The sequence below is a fragment of the Lasioglossum baleicum genome, chromosome 12, assembly GCF_051020765.1.
Source record: "Lasioglossum baleicum chromosome 12, iyLasBale1, whole genome shotgun sequence".
NCBI lineage: Eukaryota > Metazoa > Arthropoda > Insecta > Hymenoptera > Halictidae > Lasioglossum > Lasioglossum baleicum.
The window spans coordinates 4,425,839-4,449,397 of record NC_134940.1 but is presented as its reverse complement, the minus strand read 5'-3'; the positions used below and the strand labels follow the sequence as shown (position 1 = coordinate 4,449,397).

General features: G+C 35.0%; 1 protein-coding gene across 4 annotated transcripts; it reads left to right on the top strand.

Moving 5' to 3' along the window:
* The first annotated feature begins 180 nt into the window (after nucleotides 1–180).
* Nucleotides 181–22,293, top strand: LOC143213858 (thyrotropin-releasing hormone-degrading ectoenzyme). Of its 4 annotated transcripts, XM_076434151.1 has the most exons (19): nucleotides 182–366; nucleotides 489–779; nucleotides 2,509–2,892; nucleotides 9,082–9,269; nucleotides 9,564–9,864; nucleotides 10,586–10,967; nucleotides 11,712–11,867; nucleotides 12,001–12,312; nucleotides 13,084–13,261; nucleotides 13,695–13,842; nucleotides 14,346–14,427; nucleotides 15,207–15,384; nucleotides 16,003–16,189; nucleotides 16,547–16,824; nucleotides 18,141–18,319; nucleotides 19,212–19,379; nucleotides 19,737–19,877; nucleotides 20,444–20,525; nucleotides 21,563–22,293. In XM_076434151.1, exons 3-19 carry the CDS (start codon nucleotides 2,844–2,846, stop codon nucleotides 21,734–21,736), a joined length of 3,183 nt encoding a protein of 1,060 aa, XP_076290266.1. In that variant the 5' UTR covers nucleotides 182–366; nucleotides 489–779; nucleotides 2,509–2,843; the 3' UTR covers nucleotides 21,737–22,293. The 4 variants fall into 4 exon arrangements, with proteins under 4 accessions (XP_076290267.1, XP_076290266.1, XP_076290265.1 ...); XM_076434150.1 differs by having other exon boundaries at nucleotides 182–779; XM_076434152.1 differs by lacking the exon at nucleotides 2,509–2,892 and having other exon boundaries at nucleotides 181–779.
* Nucleotides 22,294–23,559: the final 1,266 nt, after the last annotated feature.

Below are 23,559 nucleotides of genomic sequence, written 5' to 3'. Positions count from 1 at the left end.
AAAAAAAACCGTCACCCGGACCCCGAGAAAACGTGAACAATCACGTGATCGCCGATTCAAGTTCCGAATCATGAATTCATACCGTTTAGATCCACTTAGCCGCGTAATCTGCGAATCGTCCATTATCCAATTCCATCGGTTGACGTCGCAAAAGGGGACTAATCGTGGTGGTATCCGCTGCTGACCACTGCGAAGCCAACGTCAATGGCCAAATACTGAAAGAGTCAATGAAAATTGTGATACGGTGAACCTGCTCGTGCGTGATATCGTTCCTCCGCGACATTGTGGATCGGTTTAGTCGTTGAGAAGCTGGCGATCTTGGCCACGTGCAAGGTTCCAATCAGAAATGATAGGATGTTTTTGTGGGTGAGAGACTCTTCTGTCGTTTAGGAGGCAATTGGGCCAGTCGCGCACTACGCGACGCGCCATTAAACTCAGTTTAACAAACTTGTTATGCCTCGGGTGAAATAATAGCTTGTTCCATTCAGTTACTACCGTGATTCCCCCGTGACGGAGTCCCTCTATTTGTCACACCTGTCGCGAGATGTTGCAATCCGAAGTTCGCAGCTGACAATCAACTGACCTCGCACGAAATCAGTGTCCGATGAAAAGTACTACGACTTTGAGAACTTTAAGAACTATTGACAGTGAATCCAGAGGCAGTTATGTTGGTCAGTTGTCTCGAAAAGTGAGCACGTGTGCACGGAAGGATTTAGAAGAAATGCTGGGGCTGCTCGGATTTCCCAGGGAGCCTTTCGACTGATGTTATACGAAACAATGTAAGTGCACAGTGTGTTTTGTTCAGATGGTTGCATAAATTCGCGTCCGATTTGAAAATAAAATTGAATGGTTAAATTTTAGAAATTATAGCTTTATTAATCAATTATGTAGTCACCATTCTTTTCTGCAAAATATGTAGAGGAGGGTGAGCCACCTAACGTTGCCACTTCAAATATCTTTGTTGTTTTTAAAGATACGCGTCAAATGTCTGATGGACAAAGTTGAATGGTTCAGTGGGGGCTCACATGATACAAAAGTCTTTTTGTTTTCATATGATTTTTTTTTAAAGACATCAAGGGGTCACCTTCATTTTTTGAAGTGAAACTTCTTTGCCGAGGGGGCTACAATTTTCTAGCGTTACGGAAGTGACGAAATTTCGCGAATAACCACGAATAGTTCGACAAGTAAAATTTTCATAATTAATTTACTAACATTAAATACTTCGTTGGTGAACTTTTAAGATTGTAGAATGTAAAACGAGGCCTTGGCTACATTCCCGTTTCAGTTTTATGCAGGTTTGATGCTTAAATTGTTAGTTATAAACAAATTTTTGGAGAAGTGGTATGTTATGTATGTCTGTCCTTGTCGCACAGTTCGACCCTCCTTTTCTTACGCATTACGGGAACTTCCGAAACAATCAGCCCGCGCAACAATTGTTAATAACTAATTAACAAGTGTTAATTTGTGAACATTTGCAATTGGATAACATAGAATCAACCTGCAGCTACTTTCACATGCAGTTTCTCCAAATTCAATGTATCGAAGATTATGTCGGCGACGCTCGGATTCGTTTGCCCCCTCGCCGATGCTCGGTGCAGTATCTTTTGTTTACGTTAGAGCGATTGTTTTTTTCATCAGTATTTGTTGCGACTTCGAAGCTAATAAATGTTGTATGTTCTATCCTACGTACCTATTTCGCAATGTTTTTCTTCAATACAACCCCTTTAAGGTGTACAATTTCAAACTTTGATAATTATTCCTTTGAGTGTTTGTTATGATGGACATATGTACCAAATTTCAAGCATGTAGGTCAATGGGAAGCACCCGAAAGGTTTTGATAATCTGTCAGTCAGTCAGTGACAAATTTAGCGATTTTTGAGGTGCTATATCTCGGAACCTACTAATGTTGGAAGATTAATGTTTTGTCAATATTGAGACACGATAGCATTTAACAAGTGTACGAAATTACATCTCTCCATCTGCCTCCAGTGCCGAGTTATAAGCCTCTAAAAAACGGCCAAGTTGTTTCGTGTAAAAGGAGGTAGTGCGAGAACTTGGCTGGTGGAGAACTTGGCACCTAGATTTTCCCGAGTACAAAGGGTTAATAATGTAAACAATAGTTTGAATAATGGCACAACAATTTTTAGTGGCGCCTCTCAGAGCCACCATTCGTGTGCTAAGGGTTAATAAAGAATGGGACTGACCCAGTAGCCTCCTAAACACAACACAAGTGTCTCAAAATATCCTATCACTTGGAAGAATGTAATAATAACGACGATAACGAGTGCTATTGTTTTCTATGCCTCCATTCATACACGTACAGCAGCGCGGCCAAATGAAAACTAATTTAAATTGAAAGAGAAAACGCATTTTTTACTCGACTCCTGTTTTGTTCAATCTGATGCAGAAACCTGCAGTACCGATTGATTCTATTCCACGAATAAATATCATTAAATTGATCGGCGAAATAAAAAGATTTAACCGCTCGCGCTGTAAATGTTCTTGTAGATCAAATCATGTACAGGAAGGGAAGGGAAGAAGACCGAGCGATTATACAAAGAGTATGCCGAGGCAACGATTGAAAAAAGTGGGGAGCCACAAAGTGCATTCCGACCGCTGAGCCAGTGTTCACCTATTGCATCACAGGTAGAACGACTAATTGTGTTGTACCTGCATCGACGAAGCGCGCCATCGCAGTCACGAATTGAACTTGAAATATCGAGATCTGTTTCGTTGTGCCTCTCGGTCCTTTCGGACGATCGACGTGATCGATTCCAATTCACGTGTCAAACGCCGTACGCGGATCTCGTTTCTTCGGTCGACGGAAACCGGAAGCTGATCACATGAGCCGAGGATCTATTTCTAGTTGGCAGGATTATGGACGCAGAAGTTGTGAGTATCAACTATTCCGTCTCTCTCAGTTTTCTTCACTCGCTACAGTCTTTTTTATTTGCTTTTTAACATTAACGAACCCATGAGATTTATTGCCCGATTGTTTCTCGGTTCGACAACGTCGTTTTGTGGAATAGCTATAATTAAAAGGCAATGTTAGTTCTCCGCCAGATGAACAAATACTGACGTTAGTGCAAATCCGATGTATGCCGATATTTGTCTGTTCAACAAATCGTTATTTTAATGATCACTAATGAAAATAATCATTAGACAGCGGATCTTTATGAAAAATGCAAATGTTCTACGTGAATAGCAACAAACTCGAGTGAAATAGATATTTATTTTCTTTTTCTTAATGTGTTGAATAATGTTGTCCATAAAAATTGGAAAATTGCGTGAACATCCGCAGTCTAATGATTTCATATCATAGATCATGATTTTTTTCTACGTAACAAATGTAGTTGCATATTTAAATTGATCGGCTAGATCACTTTCTGTGCAGTACGAAAACATTTTCGAATATTCCACGCCTATTAACGGAAGTATCTTTTAAAGTACTCTACCCGATACATAGAATTATTTTTAAAAAAACAAGACTCGCGGGTTCCGTCACCGTAAATTACGCGGTGGAATTCATTCAACTGACAGTAGTAAGATAAAAACATATGTTAATGGAAAGATAAAAGAGAACGTGACAAATTTTGGAAGTCGTATAACTTAATGACAAACGATAGCTCTAATTTATTATTTGGTAAATACCCCTAATTTGTATTCGCAGGTCTTGCGTAAAATAGTCTGTGTAAAAAATTTATTTCATCGACATGCATCTTAAACTATTATGATTTTAAATAATATTATTGCTCACTATTTACCACAAAATTTTAACTATCAAGAGAATGTTTCAACTGCATTAACCAGGGTAATGGTTTTATTACTGAATCAAATATTTCAATACGTAACTGACTAGGGTAATTCCTGAGATCCTGGGATGATGCCCATTTTCGCCCAGTTCATTTGAAGCAACCTTTTCCTTTGCGAAAATATTCTCCGGAGCTTTGTTCAGGAGTTATTAACGAAAAACCACGGACCAATCGGAGCGAGGTTACAGAAGGTTATACTCCACGGTAGCCGCGCTCTGATTGGTCCATGTTTTTCGTTAATAACACCTTAACAAAGCCACTGAGCATTTTCGCAAAAACTTGCTTCAAATGACCTTAAGCATCACGTCCTTCAAAGATCGTAACTTTCACGGAAGTAGAACATTTTTGAGACACCCTGTACATGCGATTTTCATAAAAGTACATCATTGAAGTCGTGTGACTTCCGGAATCATGGCCATTTGGGCGCAATTCTGTTGCAATAAGAATCAGCAGGAATCGCGAACACTCTGCAGTGAGTTATTTTTCACGATTATAATTGCTTGATTGTTAGAGACGCTCGTGTCTCTGAAGCGTAACCGACTCTACAATCTCCGATTGAGAGTTGCTACTGCGAATTCCATCTTCCGAATGCGTTGATCATTCCGTGGATAATATTTCTATTAAACGTAACACCTTATTCACATGAAATTCCGAGTCTGTTTGGTAATATTACGTAACGTAATTTTAACGATACAGCCAAGCAAAGGATAATGGTATAATGCAATGGAATAAAACACTGCGATGCATTTACTAAAATATTTCTTGAATTCTAATTTCTTTGTTCTGTATTACGAAAACTGTAACATTACAACTAACAATAAGATATTGTGCAATTATGAAATACTCCATGTCACAATAACAAAATATTCAGTAACAATAGAAAAATCGCAGAAGAAGAAAATAATTAATAATGAAAGATTGTGCAATTATGAAATACCTCCATGTCATAATAACAAAATATTCAGTGACAATAGAAAAATCGCAGAAGAAGAAAATAATTTGCAATGAAAGATTGTGCAATTATGAAGTACTCCATGTCACAATAACAAAATATTCAGTAACAATAGAAAAATCGCAGAAGAAGAAAATAATTAACAATGAAAGATGGTGCAATTATGAAATACTCCATGTATTTATAAAAAATTGGAAACAAAGGACAGTCTGATATGACTTGAATGATGAATTTGATAACAATGCGTACATAAAATCTATAAATACATTTTTGAAGTGATAATATTGGAGTCAATGAACTGATCTTATTGTTATATATAGTAAGAATTTCTGGTAATATTTCACAAACTAAAGCTCGCGATGAATGATCCGAATATTTAGTCAGATAAACTAGGAGTGTATGAAGCGTTAGGATACGTGCCTAATCGTGAGAGGAAACGTACAATCACAGTTATTATGTGACGTAGTTGAACCTGAAGTGAACAGTGTACACGTGCAATCGAATGCTAGAATGTTGCAGTGAATTTTCGAAACACCTTTTCTGTAGGAAGACGAGGCTAGGTCAAATATTCTCGAATTCACACAAGCGATTAACATGTTTCAGTTTATAAAAATGACAGGGCTCTATTTATTAGGTTGGCAGCTAATTTCGCCACCTCCACATTTTCTCAAACAAAGTCATTTATATATAGTTATCAAGCACGAGTGTTTTATATCAAATTAATCGCAAAATTTCAAAAGAAATGATCACTGAATGAGGTTACAATGATACAATAAAAGAATTACGAAACAAAAGGTCGCGAATTTAGTTGCGAACCTAATATTTCGAATTTTGTGCAATTTTTATCGTAATATCGCTGCTTCGAAACTATAATGACGCAACTGTAAAATTTGGTGAAATTTACTTTATTGTGTTGGCAGGAGCTCAAAAATGTTATTACTATACTATTTTGATAAATTTTGTTCAAATAAACTTTTTCATAACGTTTCCTTCATATTTTTACTTGTTTTCCTTACTCCTATAACGACAGAAGTGTAATATTTCTGATGCATTTTCAGAAGAACAACGAATTACTGCGAGGCTGGTATTTATTATTTTATAAATTGAAATAACTTAAAAGTTGCAATAATAACCCACAATGTCTATAAACTACTCTCACGGAAGAATTAAACCGAATCTATAGGCCATTCTATTAAGACAAATTAGAATTATATTTCTTTTGCTTGTCCTGTAAAATTTCCATTTTTGCAGTTGTTTCATTATACTTCCGGAGCAGCGATCAATCTCCATGTAAGCGAGTTCATGATTTCAATAAATCTCGTAATTGCAAAATGAAAGATATAATATCGGTCATTTTACCGGCAGCGGTAGGTTTGGTATTAATAGAACGAATGATGAAAGAAATCCAATATCTGTAATCCATTTCCGATCAAGGAAATTAAGCTGACAGAGTTTCCTTTCGTGGCTACTAAACAATAATGACGTGACAATGTGTGTATATACATATATACACCGGTTCGGTTGTTTACGTGTTGATCATGCAGCACGTGTTATAACGTATAGCACAGTCCTCCCGCAACTTACTTTACCGCAAAAAACAGCACGTACGATTCGCATACGTAATACCGTGAAGCACCGTAAGCATAGTAACCTTCGGTTACTTTGCGTGCGTTATCATCCGCGAATTTCTGTTTAAGTAAAACAGTGTAAAATCGCGCGAAGCACTGACTTTGCAATAACGAATTCCGGTGACGTTTCGTTTGAAATGTGTCGATTCAATTAAACCTCGGCAAATTCGGATTTTATTCTTTTCAGCCGATTAAATATCAAGGAATAATAAAACGAGACGATTCTAATTACATAAATCATTTTTATTTTTGTTAGAAACTTAAAAAAAAAACACAGTAGGACTAACTCGGCCAACCGGATCCCGATTATAAACAAATATGCGTTCAAATATTAAATATATTTATGCATATTAATATTATATTATGAAGTGAAACAAAATTTTCAAGAATAAAAATTTTATTTTTGAATATAATGTACATTTTAATTATTTATTTAATTATAGTACAGAATTTAATAGTACAAAAAAATTCTGTACAATTTTTAGCCGATTAAATCCCAAGGAATAGAATAAGACGATTTTTTTGCATAAACCATTATTTGCTAGCTTTAACTTTTATTTCTGTTAAAAAGATTTTTTAAAATAGAGGAGCGCACATATCGCACCCCCGCAAGAAAAGTGACACAACTCAGAAATGCGTAATTTGAGAAAAATCAACTTAAAGAATACTATAAAACTTACATTGAAATATAGTTTGAAGCTTCTTTTAAATTTCAGATAATTATGATAAATTGCGAGATAGAGATGTGACGCTTTTCGTGCGTGTTAGGGCACTTCATGCATATTTTTCAACGACATAACCTCAAAATTGCCATTCTTTGACTCGTGTTCTGCACGCGTAGTTTTTGTGGGAGGGAATAAATAAATGGAAAGAAACTACCTTAAATATTTATTACAAAGACAGCGGATCTTTCTGCAAAATAAAAATTTTGCACCTGAATTGCAACAAACCGGAATGACGTAGAAATTTATTTTCTCTCTTAATATGTTCAATAGGTTGAAAATAATATAAAAGTATTTTTAAATTCGTCTAATGTTTTAAATTACACCTACTCAGTTTTCTTATAAATGCACAAAATCCGCTGTCTATTTATTACTAACTGTTAATAGCTATAATGTAAAAGGCATGGGTAATGTAATTTATACAGGGTGTCCCACGTAACTGTCGCCACAATTTTCCAGGCACTTCCGGTAGCCAGATAAAAAAATGATTCGATCAAAATTAATTAGTTTTTAGTTAGAAAAAAAGAAATTCGTTCATAGGAGATGAAGGATACCTTCATTCTTTTAAATGGCACTGCATATTTTTTAGTGCATAATATTATTGCTTATGTCAGGACGAGTTCAACGGCCTGGTATACTATGACCTTGACATGATCTTAACAGTAAGATAGGCTTGAGTTGTTGATATTTTCTTCGAGAGATCAATATCTTGATCAACTGCAATTATATAATTTGCTTTATAATACAATATACTACGTATACAAATCTATTACACAAAAAGATATATACGTAACGGATGACACTTTGTCAACTCGATGAATGATTATGCTAATGGGACAATCGTTAAGTACCACAGCGTACATAGGAACGACCTTGAGGACTTGTTTTCTTTAAACGTATTTACGAACGTGCACACGGGGACATCAATTTTCGCGAAGCCGTGTCACGTTCGACTCAAATGTAAACGTGATTATAACAAGGTGACCACAATCATATCTTTACTGCAAATAGAGAGTCGACGATGCTCCGACGTTCAATTCACTTGGGAACTCCGAGACAAATAATACGCGGAGTAATTGAAATGTTTTTCAACAGTTAGCCTGGGAGATTGATTATTCAGCAATTACATTAAGGAACACGTATGGTTTTCATGGAAGTTTAATAATAGTATACAGTCGGAAATTAATTACAACGTCTTCAATCGTTTATTACACGGCTACCAACGGACATTTTTCATTCCATTTAAATTCCAAAGAAGCCATTAGAAGCATTCCTCGAATACGCTTATATACGCTTCGTTACTCGTTACTTGGGACACTGTGTATATTATGTATTTACAGTGGCCCCGAAAGTGTTCGAACGCCCTTTTGAACAGTATACCTTTTGGAAAATCGAACCACATAACCTGACTTGAGACATGAAAAGTCGGAAAAAAAGTCAATTTCAAAACGCGCCACTGCGCCGCACTATGGGAACAAACCGATGAAATCTGTGTCAAAATCAAAGAACTTTCGATAGAAATGAGATAGAGCGATGAAATTTTTAAAAAATTAAAGCTGAAACTTTGCATAATATGGGATAATTATGAGGATTATGGTGCGAACGTTTTTTAACCTTGAAAGAATTCGTTAAACTTGCACAATTTCAAGAAAATTGTGGTTTTTCCAATACCACGCGCGGAAAAAGATTTTTTTTTAACATGCTATACATCATTTCCCGTAGGTTTTTTTCACGCTGATTTCAAATCTGGTCTCAAAGTTTGTCTACGACCCCAGGATTTTGCAACAAATCGATTTTTGTGAACACAACTTATGAAATCATTTTTTCGTTGAAGTGAATTGGTAACCTACTAGTTTGAAGGGATATTGTATTCGCATATACACAAAGCACATTAAAAATAATCATCAGTTACTTTTAAGGTTCGGTAGGTTCAGTGTTAAAATAAAATTCTTGAATTATTTTCACAGCTGTTACGATGCCACAGTTCAGTGGCGGTCCGGTGGAATTCATGACATGCGATGACATTGAATACAAAAGAGACGATGGCTGGTTCCTATCATATACAAAGATAGCTGCAATTATTATAGTTTTCATCATTGGTGTCGTTGCTGCGGGATTCCTCGGATGGTACATAAATTCTCTACCAAAGAAAAAGGTAAGTACATTATATTATAGAATGTAGAGAAAGATAGCGATTGAAAAAGGAAGAGGGTCTTTTCCATTCACTCTTTCACGGATGAAAGTTCAATCGCTTATTCCGCGAGTAATTGTAATCGTAATTATATCGTGTTTCGTGTCATTTTAATGAGAATAAACGAGACCAAGCTGATGGTAAAAGAATAAAAAATTATTATTAAAAATTAATATTAATTTTAAGTTTAATTGAAATTAATCTATAATAATAATACATTTTACTGTAATTAAAGTTGTATCAAAATTGTTGTTGCAGCTTTACGACTCCATGGATTTACTTAACGACGAGATCGAGGAGACGGATAATATTCCAGAGATTTTGACCTCGCCCTTCGTTCATCCTTTGAAATATCGTCTACAATTAATGCCGGTTATTTCCCTAAACAGCGTGTCGTGGCTGAAGGGATCTGTCGTCATCGAGTTTCAAGTGAACGACAGTGCTGGTTTAACTAAACTGTCTTTAAACGCGAAGAACATCACGGTAGCTAGCTATAAATTGTCGTTGATGGAACAGCGAGACGAAAAGCCACGGTCACAAAAGAGGCGACGAAGGAAAGGTGACGAAGGAAATTACTAAAAATTCATTGAAAGAGAACGGTGCATGTTAAAATTAGTTCAACCGCTTATATTTGTCAAATCGATTCACTTTATAACTTAAAAAGTGGGGGGAATTGATGAAATACATATAGTAGTGTATATTCATTATTCCAAGTTCTTTCAATTATTATCATTCGATGACATTAAGCCTAACTATTAACGCATTAACTACCGGTGATTATTCCGTAATCGTTGAAAAGTCTATGGTTCATGGCTGAGGATTTTTTAATAGAATCCTTCAGTAGCAACAGCATTTTTAATCATACCATATTTTAATCACCCTCAATGACAAAATCCAATAATTTCCTTCGGGATTATTGTGTAAAAGAAGATTTTTAAGCTTCCGTTTGGTGCTGCACTATTATTAAAAAGCCTATTGATAGGCTACCGGTAGATTAAGTGTTAAGAACATTTTTTTTACACAACCTTTTTAGAAAAGTTTAAACGTCAATCAAGTGTTGTCCCATGACTGAACGAATACATACAATAGTGCGAATTTATGTTTTTAATAATTTGTTACATGTTTCTATGCTATTGTGTTAAGTTTTGTGATATGCACATGACCGTTTAATTTATAAGGAATACTCGAAATGTTATGATTGACATAAATCATATATGCTTGAACAAGTTGGTTGAAATTAATATTGTGTAACGATTATAAACAATTTATGCATTTCACAGTTACTCGTGACACAGTCATCGATGAGAACGTCGTCGTTCCAACAGTAACGACGAATGAAACTGTTTCTAATGAACAACAAACTGAAAAACATTCTACTGAAAATATGACATTGGTTGAGGTCTCTACGGCATTTCCAATAAACGAGAACGTCAGCAGTACAAATGGATCGGATGTTTTCAACTCGAAATCTGATGTCTCGGAAGTTTTCTTATCAAACATAGAAATTGCAGAATATTCAATAGACGACAATAATGAAATTCACACGATATCCTTGGAGGAACCAATTGGGGAAGGATTATATTCGCTGAAAATCGACTATGAAGTCCAGATCAACGAAGACGCGTTTTTCATTGCGAATTATACTAATTCTGATCAGGAACAGTAAGTACGAAACGTTTAGTATCATTAATCCTTAGACAGCGGATTTTATGCGTTTATGACAAAAATGAGTTGGTGTAATTTGAAACAGTGGACACATTGGAAGAATTTAAAAACACTGTTGTATTATTTTCGAAACAGTGAAAACATTAGCAGAATTTAGAAACACTGTTGTATTATTTTCGACCTATTAAATATATAAAGAAAGAAAATTAATTTCTATTTCACTCGACTTTGTTGCAATTTAGGAAGAAAATTTTTATTTTGCATAAAGATCTGCTGTCTATTAATCATACGTTTCACACACATACAGATACATTATACTATACATTAATTAAAAAAGAATAAATTTAAACTAAAAAAGATAATATTATATATATTATTGTTCATCTTATATCTGATAATAACGAACAATTTATTTTCCATTTTGCGAACATCTGTAATACCGTACTTAACAATGGAATATATCCCAGTCAGCAAAATCTGCTCGAGCAAATTATGACCAAATATCTGCAATCGTACTTTGCGAGCAAAAGGCGGTCATTTTGGTAGCAAACCACGCTTCGAGCATGATTTGGTCATTATTTGCTCTGAATCTGTCGACCAAAACCCCGTCGGCAGATACCGAGCCTAATGTTTGCAAAGTTTGTTGCCAAATTCATACCAAATCAAAAGCAGATTGCTTACTGTATTCCCAGATCGTTTAATTTCGTAAAATGCTAATTGTAAGTTTGATTGTCCTATTAGGTGGTTAATGGGAACCAAGTTGAAACGTTTTGGAGCTAAACACCTTTTGCCAGTTTTCGAGGATTCGGATCAGAAGGTACCTTTCTACGTATCCGTGACACATCCCAAAGAAATGAATGTCCTCTCGAATATGCCTTTGAGAACTTCACGGGATAAGTAAGTCGTCCATACTTTTCTCTGAAAGGAGGCAAAAGAGAATATATCATGTATTATATCCAACTTCAAATAATTGATGAAAATCAACTTAAATGTTAATTTCTGTAACCGTTAAAATGTTTCTGCTTTGAAGCGAGGATTCAACGATGCTAGTCGACACGTTCGACGAATCACCGCCACTCTCGCCCCACAATTTCGCATTTCTGATGGGCCACATTGAGACTATGGGTGCGACATTCGTAGCAGACACCAAAGTAGTTGCAACGTTCTGGAGCGATTCGCAGAGGCGCTCTGAAGGGATTTACCTCTTCGACAAACTCCAGCCAGTTGTCATTAACCTGATTGACGTGTTCCCGATACCATACGCCCTACCTAAGTTGGATCTAGTTTCCTTGCCACCAGGGATCGACGATAGCATTGCTAGTCCCGGATTAATTGCAATCAAGTAAGACTTATCAATCCCTCTAGTAATCATTTTATGAGTACAGTAGGACCTCGATTAACCAGCTTGATCGGGAGACAAACAGCACGGATAAATTTAAGGCCCGATGGATAATCGAGACCCGAAAGACATAATTAAAATGTACATTATATTCCAAAAGAAAGTTTTTATTTCTGAAAATTTTTTTATTTCCCTTCATAATATAATCATGTTTAACCGCATATTTGTTGATAATCGGGATCCGGTTAATCGAGGTCCAACTGTATTTCATTGTATTAGGTTGTTGCACATGGGATGTCCGATTTTAGAATGCAAATGTTGTGAAGCGTTTAGATCACGAAATGCTATTATAGCCTAATCCAGACCTTCCCCTTCTTCGACGCTATTTCCCACTCGTTTGCCGCGGCTCAGTCACGTGACGCGTACTGGTAGAGAAAGAGGGGGTAACTTTTCCCCCTTAATTCGTGCTCCCCCTTCCCTCATCGGGCGACTCTGCCCGTGTTTTTTTCACCACTTATTTTGCAATTATTTTTAAACAAATGCAATGGTTGAAAAAGTTCTACAGGCCTGGGCAGTAGAAGGGATATTTGTTTTTCTTAGATCGCACAGATCCCGTTTTGAGACGAATATTTACTGTATTTCTAAGGAACGTAAATGGGAGTTAAAATATAGTTAGAAGTCGTTGTAAGATGGGAAATTTAATTTTTTTTCTCGAAGCAATCTATAAACTGCGTGACAGAAACCAATTGGCATAGTTCTAAATTAATTTTTAAGGCAGTCGACATTCTTCACCACGGAAGCATCACCGGTGGTCATGAAAAACAGTGCCTTATCGTCTCTAATGAATTTATTTGGACAACAACTGCTCGATGAATTTATGAATGTGAATCGGACGGAAGCGTGGCTTTTCGAGGGCTCGCTGTTGTATTTCCAACATGCGATCGTTCCAGAGGCAAGTGATTAAATTCATTTCTAATGTTATTATTTATATAAGTGCTTGAATCATAAAACTGAGTATTGCTTGAATGAATAATAACTATCCTGCACTTTTTAATTTTACGAATAATTGATATTATTCCATTGTGCTGGTTCACTTTTCATTCACTTCAAACAATTATTTATAATCGACATTATGCAAGCTAAATGTTCTGTAGTTTATGCTCTGTGCTAATGGAAATTAATTAGTGGATTATATTAGTTATTAAGAATTTTATTTAATAACGAGATAAACAATTTTTTAATCTTTCGTCATATGTGATGTTCGACGCTGCTATTCAGAATACAAATTAATCATAATTTTACAAGTAATTTCGAATGAGAAAAAAAGTAAATGCAATACACAGATAAGACCGTTGTAAACCGATTTAATGAAATTCCCTTTTCAGATAGATTCGTCATTGAATTTGAGTAATTCCTTCATCACCGATGTACAGACGCAAGTCATGGATATTGATAGTTACAGCATTTCAAGGCCATTTCATGAAAACGTCAATTATCGACTGCTACAATCTCTCAACGACGAATATGCAAAAAGTAAACCTACGATCTGACCACTAGTCCTTATGTTCAGGCATATCTAGGCAAAAAGTATTTGGCATAGTAATCCCAAAATGATATCTCAATGATATCCCAAAAAATGATATCTCAATGATATCCCAAATAATGATATCTCAATGATATCCCAAAAAATGATATCTTAATGATATCCCAAAAAATAATGTCACAATATCCCAAAAAATAATGTCACGATATCCCAAAAGCTTAAAATGATATTCAATTAATGGTATTAAACAACCATTGAATTAATGGTATCACGTATAATCATACTAAATTGAATTATTTATTTTAAGAAGTTATTATGTGTCTGGGAATTTCTCTATCGATAGAAAAATGACTTGATCAGCTTTCTAAGAGAACTTTCAAAAGAAAATCTAGATCTGTTTGAACATACAGGGTCAAAGCCTGAATGAGTCACTGTAATTGGTTTCAGGCTGATAAAAGCATAAAATTGTTTGGATTTTAATTACTTCTTGTAGGTGCATGTCTGATAAGCACGTTGCATGGTGCAATAGGCGATACAGCTTTTAGGAATGGCTACAAGAAATTGGTGACTAGGTGGTGGGTACATAATATACAGAACAATCAATAAATTATTTTGTATATTTTATAACTACATATTTACGTATAAAAATGGAAATTTTTTCGTCTATTTTTATATATAAAATATGCAAAATGATATCACGTTAATGGAAATTTCTGAAGAAATCGTAGTCTGTTGTTGAATTATGTATATTCGCCAACAAATGAAATAAGTTAATCGAGCGTAGTTAAAGAAATATATTTTTCTTCATCACTAATATACGAAGTTGTTTTGAAAAATTGAAATGATTACTTTCGTTAATTTTTATCAATTACTGTGCATTCAAAAGTGAAACGATAAACAGATATATGTTGATCAACATTTTTGTAATTGTTATAAAAGTTCATTATTGTGAGAATCAGGTTTCATATTTCTCGACTAAAAATTTAATTTGTATAAGAAATAGTATTATAACGCAAAAAATCATATTATCAAACAGAAATTTTAATTTTACTCTAAGTACGGTTATTTGCAAGTAACAGACTATATCGTTTCAGACTGTTATCGTTTATGTAAAAAAAAAAAAATGTTTCGACCCGAAGATCCACTGTTTTCACTATTCTGAAATAACAATTTTTCAATTTGATTTTTTGGGGAAAGAAGGTTTGTAGCAATGGATTGATTAGTATGTAAATATATTATCGATTTGCTTTTGCACGTAGCATTGCCTCTTTCTCAGTTGTAATACTAATTCGGGACACAGATCTGTAATTATACATTTTATAAAATGATGAGAAAGATTATATTATTCGTTCAGGAAATCTAACACTACTTATGTCACCGATTTCATGACTGTCATGGCGGAAGAATTGGAACATCCGATGACCTCTGAGGTGACCTTGGAAGAAATGATGAATTCTTGGATTTATGAAGGCGGGTATCCTCTTGTTACAGTCTTAAGAAACTACGAAGAAGATTCTCTCACTATTTATCAGGTAAACAATGTTAACGTCAGAGAAAACAATACTTTTTAAAGTAATCGATAAATGATCACAGAATAATTGATAGATATAAAATCAATAAACATTCATAGACATTCTCTTAAAATTATAAATTCGTAGTACAAATCAGATGAAAATATTTTTTCAAATATTCTCTCAATAAAGTCAAATGATGTTTTCGTAATAATGAAATAAATAATTTCAAGAGTTAAGAGAGAAGATTTCACACACACACATAAAATGAATATTATATAATTACTTAATTCCATTCTATCAGATGTACATTGTGTTATCAAACAATTTTATAGATTATTAATGATCAATGGACTGCGGATTAAAACAGTAGTAGATTAGAAAAATTCAAGAATATTGTAACGTTGTTCTTAACGTAACAAAGTCATTAAAGGATGAAGTCAATTTTTATTTTATTCCTGCTTTCCCACAATCAATGCAGAATACTTTTATTTTGCATAAAAAGAGATCCGCAGTCTAATATAATCAATCTCTCTTAAATACTCTCGACATAAAATTTTATCTCTCTAATACAAAACAAGGTAAAGAATATATCTTTTAACATTTTTCAAGGTGCATAAAGCTAATTCCACATTTCAGGAGCAATATACATTGGACAGACCACTAGAAAACATTTCTAAATATTGGTACATTCCACTTTCGTACGTCATGGACGTTGGCAATTGGTCAACGCCTACGAAAATATTATTCCCATCACAGTCAAAAATGGAGTTAAACGTTGCTGTTGCTAATGAATCCTGGATTCTCTTCAACGTAAACAAATCGGGTATGTTATCAAAACTTACTTGTGTTTTCTCGTAGGATAAGTTGGTGTAATAAAACAATTATGTTTTCATTTAGAAAAGTGTGTGAACTTGACCTTAAAATGACCTTCAACACGTCCAATAAAATATATAATATATATATATATATATAATATTTTATTATATATATTATTATATATATTATTATATATATTACTATATATATATTATTATATATATATATAATACATAAAGCTTTGAGAACCATACAAATTTCATTGAAAGTATTTTTTTCTAAATACGATGGACGAAGAGATATATCGTGTAACAGAAATTTTGGGACACCCTGTATAGGTACCGATGTTATCGATATTTTTCAGGTTACTATCGAGTGCATTACGACGAAAGGAATTGGATGCTATTGAAAACGTCGCTGCACGTAAATCATGAGTTATTCCCACCAGAAACGAGGGCGTCACTCATAGACGACATTTTTAGCCTCGCTGCGGTGGGCTTGATGAAATACGAGACTGTCTTTGACTTTATTAAATATATGCAAATCAAGGAGAGGCATTACCTGCCATGGACGGTGTTGATGCGACACGCATTCAAATTAAACAGACTTTTGTACGAGACGACGATCTACACCGATTTCCAGGTGTGACGTTCAAACTATAAACTAGATTAATTAGCAATATACAGGGTGGTCCATTTATCTTGAGACAGTCAATTATTACGGAAACCAGCAGGAATATGAAACAATGTTTTATATAAAATATATTCTTCATACGAAGGGGCACATTTAATGGCGCTATGCACATTTTTCCATAATGGCCCTTTCAGGGTCAGATGAAGTGCAACTTCATTTTTTCAAATGGAAACACATATTTTTTATTTCATATTCTTATTCTACATCGAAAAATAATAATATTTCGTATAAAACATTTTTTTTCCGAACTTACCATTTTTTAACGATACGACATGCATTGTGAATCTTCATCTTAGACGGCAATAACGCCATCTAGGATGCTCAATGTACTACACACGTATTCCTGTCACCGCTTACTAGATTTTTATGACTTCAGAGATCAAACTCAGTATTTTTCGTCATTACAAATATTTGGATATTCACCACAATTTGTTTAATAAAACCGTGCACGCTAGGAAAAAATGTTTCATACGAAATATTATTATTTTTTGATGTAGAATAAGAATATAAAATAAGAAATATGAATTTCCATTCGAAAAAATGAAGTTGCCCTTCATCTGACCCTTAAAGGGTCATTATGGAAAAATGTGCATAGCGCCTTTAAACGTGCCACTTCATATGAAGAATATTTTATATAAAACATTTTTTCATATTCCTGCTGGTTTCCGTAATAATTGACAAGATATATGGACCACCCTGTACGTACAAAAAGAGATCGCAAAATATAATTATCAGAACAGCTTTGCAATTTCAATAATTGTCAAATACAAAATCTAGAGTGGGTCATTTGACCTCTCGTGGTAGGTTCAGTGTTAAATTTTAAATTACAAAAAATAAGTAAGTACATTCGGGACAATGAAACTTTACAGTTTGGAAATTTCAAGCTGTTTACCTGAATCGAGGTAAAAATTGAATGGAGATTTAAATTGTTCCTGCTACCTATTGCGAGATAGTCCATGAACGTGGATGTTTACATAAGCGTTTGTAACTCTGTTGTAACCAAACAATTTGATTCCATCGGAATGCATTTAGTCATGCGAGTATTTTTTAATAGAGGAGATAAAGCATGCAGTGACATTCTAATAGAATCGAATTCTCTGCAAGAGATTTACGTCGTTTTGCAATTATGTTGTTACGTAGCGTGGTACATCTGCATTTGCTGGAATACCGAATAATTTTATGGCAATTGTACGATGTTGTTAAAAATTCGTATTTTTTGTACCATTGTAATTCTGTTTTATCTAATTACGAAATCTCGTTTTCAGGAGTTTATGGTGAATTTTGTATCTCCGTTGTACACCGAAGTCGGATCCAAAATTAAGGAAGGCACGCATCTCACGAAGATCGCAATAAAAATTGCGTGCGTGTTCGATCACGCGGAATGCTCGGACTGGGTCAAAAATACATTCGAGAATGCTAAGACTGACGCTGACATTAAAGAAACGTACGTCAAATACTTCATGTCGATTAACTTTTTGTATGCAACGTTAGTAAAATTACACAACTTTGTTTCCAAATTACGTAAGAGTTACCAGTAAGCAATCTGCTCTTGACTTGGTATAAATTTGTCACCAAACTTTCCAAGTAAATACCGACCCATCTGTTTCCGCATTAGATTCGTTTGTAGAGGGCAGGTCGGTAGCACTGAGAAGCGAAGCTAACCTTGCTTTCAGAGTAAATATCGGGCAAAATCGTTATTGTCATTACTTTAAGGTTTGTAACTATTTAAATTATTGGAAATGCGTGAAACTTAAAATTATATAATTTAGAAAGTTAAATAAAATTCGATTTTCCCTCCTGCAGCAAGATTTACTCCGATTTAGCTCGGTATTTACTCTTAGAACAAGATTAATTCCGCTCTTAGCGCGATCGACCTGCCCTCTACAACGAGGGCAGGGTCTGCCCTCATTTTGCCTTCTACTGGATTGGAACGAAAGTTCGTAGCGTTTGTAAATTAAAATCGGAAGCTAAAATTCAGATATTTATTCATAGAGATTTATTCAATAACATATTTTCCATTCTGTTCTATTACTTTTTCGAGGTAACTTCTCGTGTTATTGAATAAACATATGAATATAAATGCCTTAATTTTGTCTTCGATTCTTCATTTGAAAACGCTACGAACTTTCTTTCGAACACAATATTTGGCATGGAATTTTGACACCAAACTTTGCAAGCAAATACCGAGCCATTTGTTTCCGCATTCGGCTGGGTATCTGCCGACAGGTTTTGATCGGCAGATTCAGAGCAAATATGGGCCAAATCCTGCCATATTTCGCTATAATCTGCTCGAGCAGATCTTGCTGACGAGGTTACAAGAAACTGAATACTTCCAGAGTCCCATCGTACATCCGCAGAACATTTTATTGCACCCTTGCGCGGTATGGTACGAAAAAGGAATGGAATTACTTCACACAAAGAGTATCCGTGGTCGAGGACGAAGAAGAGAGGAAACGTTTATTAACGTCGTTCGCTTGTTTCCAAGCGCCCTGGATTTTACAATCGTAAGTTGAATTGGTCATAGTCGTCGCGAAAACCTTGCGGCAATTTCTTTTAACAAATCTCCACCGATCCGAAGTTGTACAACCATCTGCCAAAATCATGACACTAAATTTTGTTACACCCTGTACATATACATTTGTTCTAAGCAAATGACACGACCGCGTAAGGCCACAATTAACTTACGGCATAACAGCAAGGCTCAGCAGCTATAATCTACGTCGAGTTTAACTGGCGTGTTTTCCCAGGGTCTCGAACAAAAGGATCTCCGAGATCCCACATTACCTTGCGAAGGTTAAAAAAGAAATTTTAATATTTAAGATTGCAGTCTGATTGATTGTATTGTTTGTTTTCAATGCTAGCATCCTCAACGAGATCGTCCACGAGGAGCCATTTCATCAGGACGAAATCCTAGTAATTTTAAAAGCGTTCCCTCTAAATCCAGCCGCGGCACAAGCTGCGTCTCGGTTCGTGAGAGCCAACTGGCAGGATATTGTCGAAAAGTAAGTATATCTTTATTATAATATACAGGGTGTTCACACGGTATTACTAGCCGGATTTATCTCGGCAGTTCTGCACGTACAGTGCCGCGCATTAATTTGTACACCCGAAATACACTACCGCTCAAAAGTATGTGGACACTTGCGAAATGTGCAATAGTTACTTAAGCATCTAAAATAGTGACTAAAATCGATCTTTATTATTTTATTATGGAATATCTAACGTTTTAAGCTCAAAACTATGTGCAACCTTACCAATACATATTAGTCTAAGATTAAATACGAGATTCGTCGATGTGTCCACCGCGATTAAATATCACCGCTTGCACTGATCGCGGCGATCTTTCTATTAGTTTTTTATTGTATTAGTATTTGAGCCGTTCAGCTTCATAAAACATAAAGTAGAGAAATGTGATGAAATAATATAAATATAGTATGAAAAATAGTTATACTAATGCTTATACTAACATTTATTAGTATAAATACTTATGCTAATATCTTAAACTAATATCTTTATTAAGACCTCGATGAATCCAAGGAGAAGCAACAGTATGACTTTATTCATTTAGATTCGCTGGATCCTATGCAATGCTGAAATCCTTCGTGTTGTCGATGAGCAACGGCTTAACCACTGAACAAGATCTGGAGGACGTAAGTACTCACTGAAATTAGATGTAGATGAAGTTGGCTGCAAAAGTAACACAAATTAAAAAAAAGTAACAGAAAGAGTTACCGAAAAAAATGCAATGTCTACCATAATACAATCGAGAAACGTGTGATTCTTTAATCAATAAGAAATAGTTGCGATTGTTTAACGTTACCGTGACACATCGAACATTTCATATGCAACGAGCAAATATTAAAGTTTATTAGGAACCTAAATAACGGTTCCGTTTGTAATTAACTCGCAGAATTTGCAATTAACACTCGCGAACACGAAAATCATGGCGCGTGAAATGCTTATCAACATTTGCCAAGGGAGTAATCGCACTACGTGTGTGTGTGTGTGAGCATGGCGCTGCGGACATTAGTGAACAGGATAATTGCAGTATACTGGGTGTCCCGTCTAAGATCGAGCACGAAAATAGAATATCTCTGGTGGAATAGAAATGTTGAACGAACTATCTCAGCGCACATTAAATAGTACAGTATAAATATAAATAATAGTACATGTAAGAGAAACTTGCCGCAAAATTGTTTGCAACAAAGAAAATTGTTGTCAAAGTTGTTGTATTACATCAACACCTGCCACTCATCGAGAGGAGAAAAAGTTTGAAAGAAGCCACATGTCGCAAACAAATAGTTATTGAGGTCTTTCAACCGTTTTCTTTGTTGAATAAGTAGGAGGTATTAATGTAAAAACAACGTTAACAACAATTTCCTTTGTTATGAACAATCTCGCGGCGAGTTTTTCGTACAAATGTCCACCGATCCAGAAGTGTAGATTCACCCCTACGACGGATGACCATTACTTTTTATACACCCTGTAGATTATACATATTAGACAAAAAGTAATGTAAATGGTAATTATATTTCATAAAAACTAACTACCTAAGTGCTATTATTTACCAAATATAAAATAGTCAACATAATAGTAAAAAAAAAAACACAAAACAACACTTTTGCAGCCAACTGCAAATATTTTCACTATTTCGATTTGTTCGTGAATAATCATTATCTTGTTGTAGCTTCAAGCATTCAGGGAGAATAATTACGAAAGCATGAAAGGAACTAGGTACGCGGCAGCTCTCGTCGAAGCGAATGGAAATTTCATAATATCTTGGCTGCAGAACTCGTTACCGGAAATTGAGAAGTTGATGAAAACAGACGATGCCAATAAGACTTCGATTTTATCAGTATAAGAAATAAGAAGAAAACAGTCAGGAATTTCAGTTCGAGATGCTACACATTTATTTTCTTTTGTCTATAATAATTGTTAATGTAATAAGATTAGTCTGTTAGTTAGCATACAAAATTTTCCCCTGTTCTTTCGCTTTTCGTCGCTTGAGAAAAATTATGTCTCAAATACCGTTGATAAAAACAGGAACAATCACTTAAACATTTCTTTGTTGATAAAGTTACTTAAGATATACATAATAGAAACATAGTTTCAATCAATATCGAATAATTTAGTAATTTATAATTGCTTATCAGTACTTAAGTAGATGATTTGTTTTTAGTAGTAAGTATAAATACAACAAAATAATTCCAAGTAATATCTGCATTAATGTAACGGCTATGGAATGTCAGAAAATGTTCATATATGTATTTTGTTAGCTTGTACTTATAGCGTACTTATTGTAACGTTTCAGTACACACAAAAAAGTACTTACTATGCTTTTTGTCAGTCATTAAAGAAACAAACTGTCAGCTTCAATACTCGAACATACTTTTGTAATAAAGATATTGTTTAAAATTATAGATCACTTCTTTGTTTCATTTATATCAAATAGTTCACATAACTTAACGTGTATGAAATAAATATTTTAATTTTATGTAATATTTTATGTACGAATGTATAATGGATAAAAATAAAAACAATGAAATTTAAAAAAAACGAATCTGTGTATTTATTGTTGAACCACCAACTTCTCCCGAACTTCCTACTTCCCATTGCGTTATGCTATTTGATTTCTGCAAAAATTTACACCTGTCGACATAGTCATTGAGCTACACTACTGATTTGGAATTGCAAAAATAGCTAAACTTTGAAAATCAAAAATTTTCGCATGTCTGACTTGCCGTTAAGTTGTACTACTGAATTTCGTGCCATCTCCTTCGCTATCATGTTCTCCTAATACAAAATTCAATTTCCGAGGTTTCCGAAAATTTTCGGCGATTTTCGACCGTCTGACTTGTCGTCGACTCGCACTACTGAATTTTCGAAAATTTTCGGCCGTCTGACTTATCGTCGACTCGCACTACTGAATTTCCGAAAATTTTCGACCGTCTGACTTATCGTTGGCTTGTACTACTGAATTTCCGAGGTTTCCGAAAATTTTCGGCAATTTTCGACCGTCTGACTTGTCGTCGACTCGCACTACTGAATTTTCGAAAATTTTCGGCCGTCTGACTTATCGTCGACTCGCACCACTGAATTTCCGAAAATTTTCGACCGTCTGACCCATCGTTGACTTGTACTACTGAATTTCCGAAAAAGTGCGGAAAATTTTTCGAAAAATCAGTAGTACGAGTCAACGATAAGTCAGGCGGTCGAAAATTTTCGGCTGTCTGACTTGTCGTTGACTCGGACTACTGGATTTTCGAAAATTTTCGACCGTCTGACTTATCGTTGACTTGTACTACTGATTTTTCGAAAAATTTTCGGCACTTTTTCGGAAATTCAGTAGTACAAGTTAACGATAAGTCAGACGGTCGAAAATTTTCGAAAATTCAGTAGTGCGAGTCGACGATAAGTCAGACGGCCAAAAATTTTCGAAAATTCAGTAGTGCGAGTCGACGACAAGTCAGACGGCCGAAAATTTTCGAAATGTTTCGACAACCTCGGAAATTGAGTTTTGTATTAGGACTACATGATGTCAAAGGAGGTGTTACGAAATTCAGTAGTACAAATCAACCACAAGCGAGTATGAGAATCCACTTTTGTATTAGGAGATTATGATAGCGATGGAGGTGGCACGAAAACTCAGTAATACAAACCCAACGACAAATTAGACGACTTAAC

Coding starts and splice junctions, on each gene's coding strand:
- LOC143213858 (XM_076434151.1), top strand. CDS start 2,844: ATGAGCCGAGGATCTATTTCTAGTTGGCAGGATTATGGACGCAGAAGT. Junction 13,262..13,694: donor AACATGCGATCGTTCCAGAG/GCAAGTGATTAA, acceptor TTCCCTTTTCAG/ATAGATTCGTCATTGAATTT. Junction 19,878..20,443: donor TGGCAGGATATTGTCGAAAA/GTAAGTATATCT, acceptor TTATTCATTTAG/ATTCGCTGGATCCTATGCAA.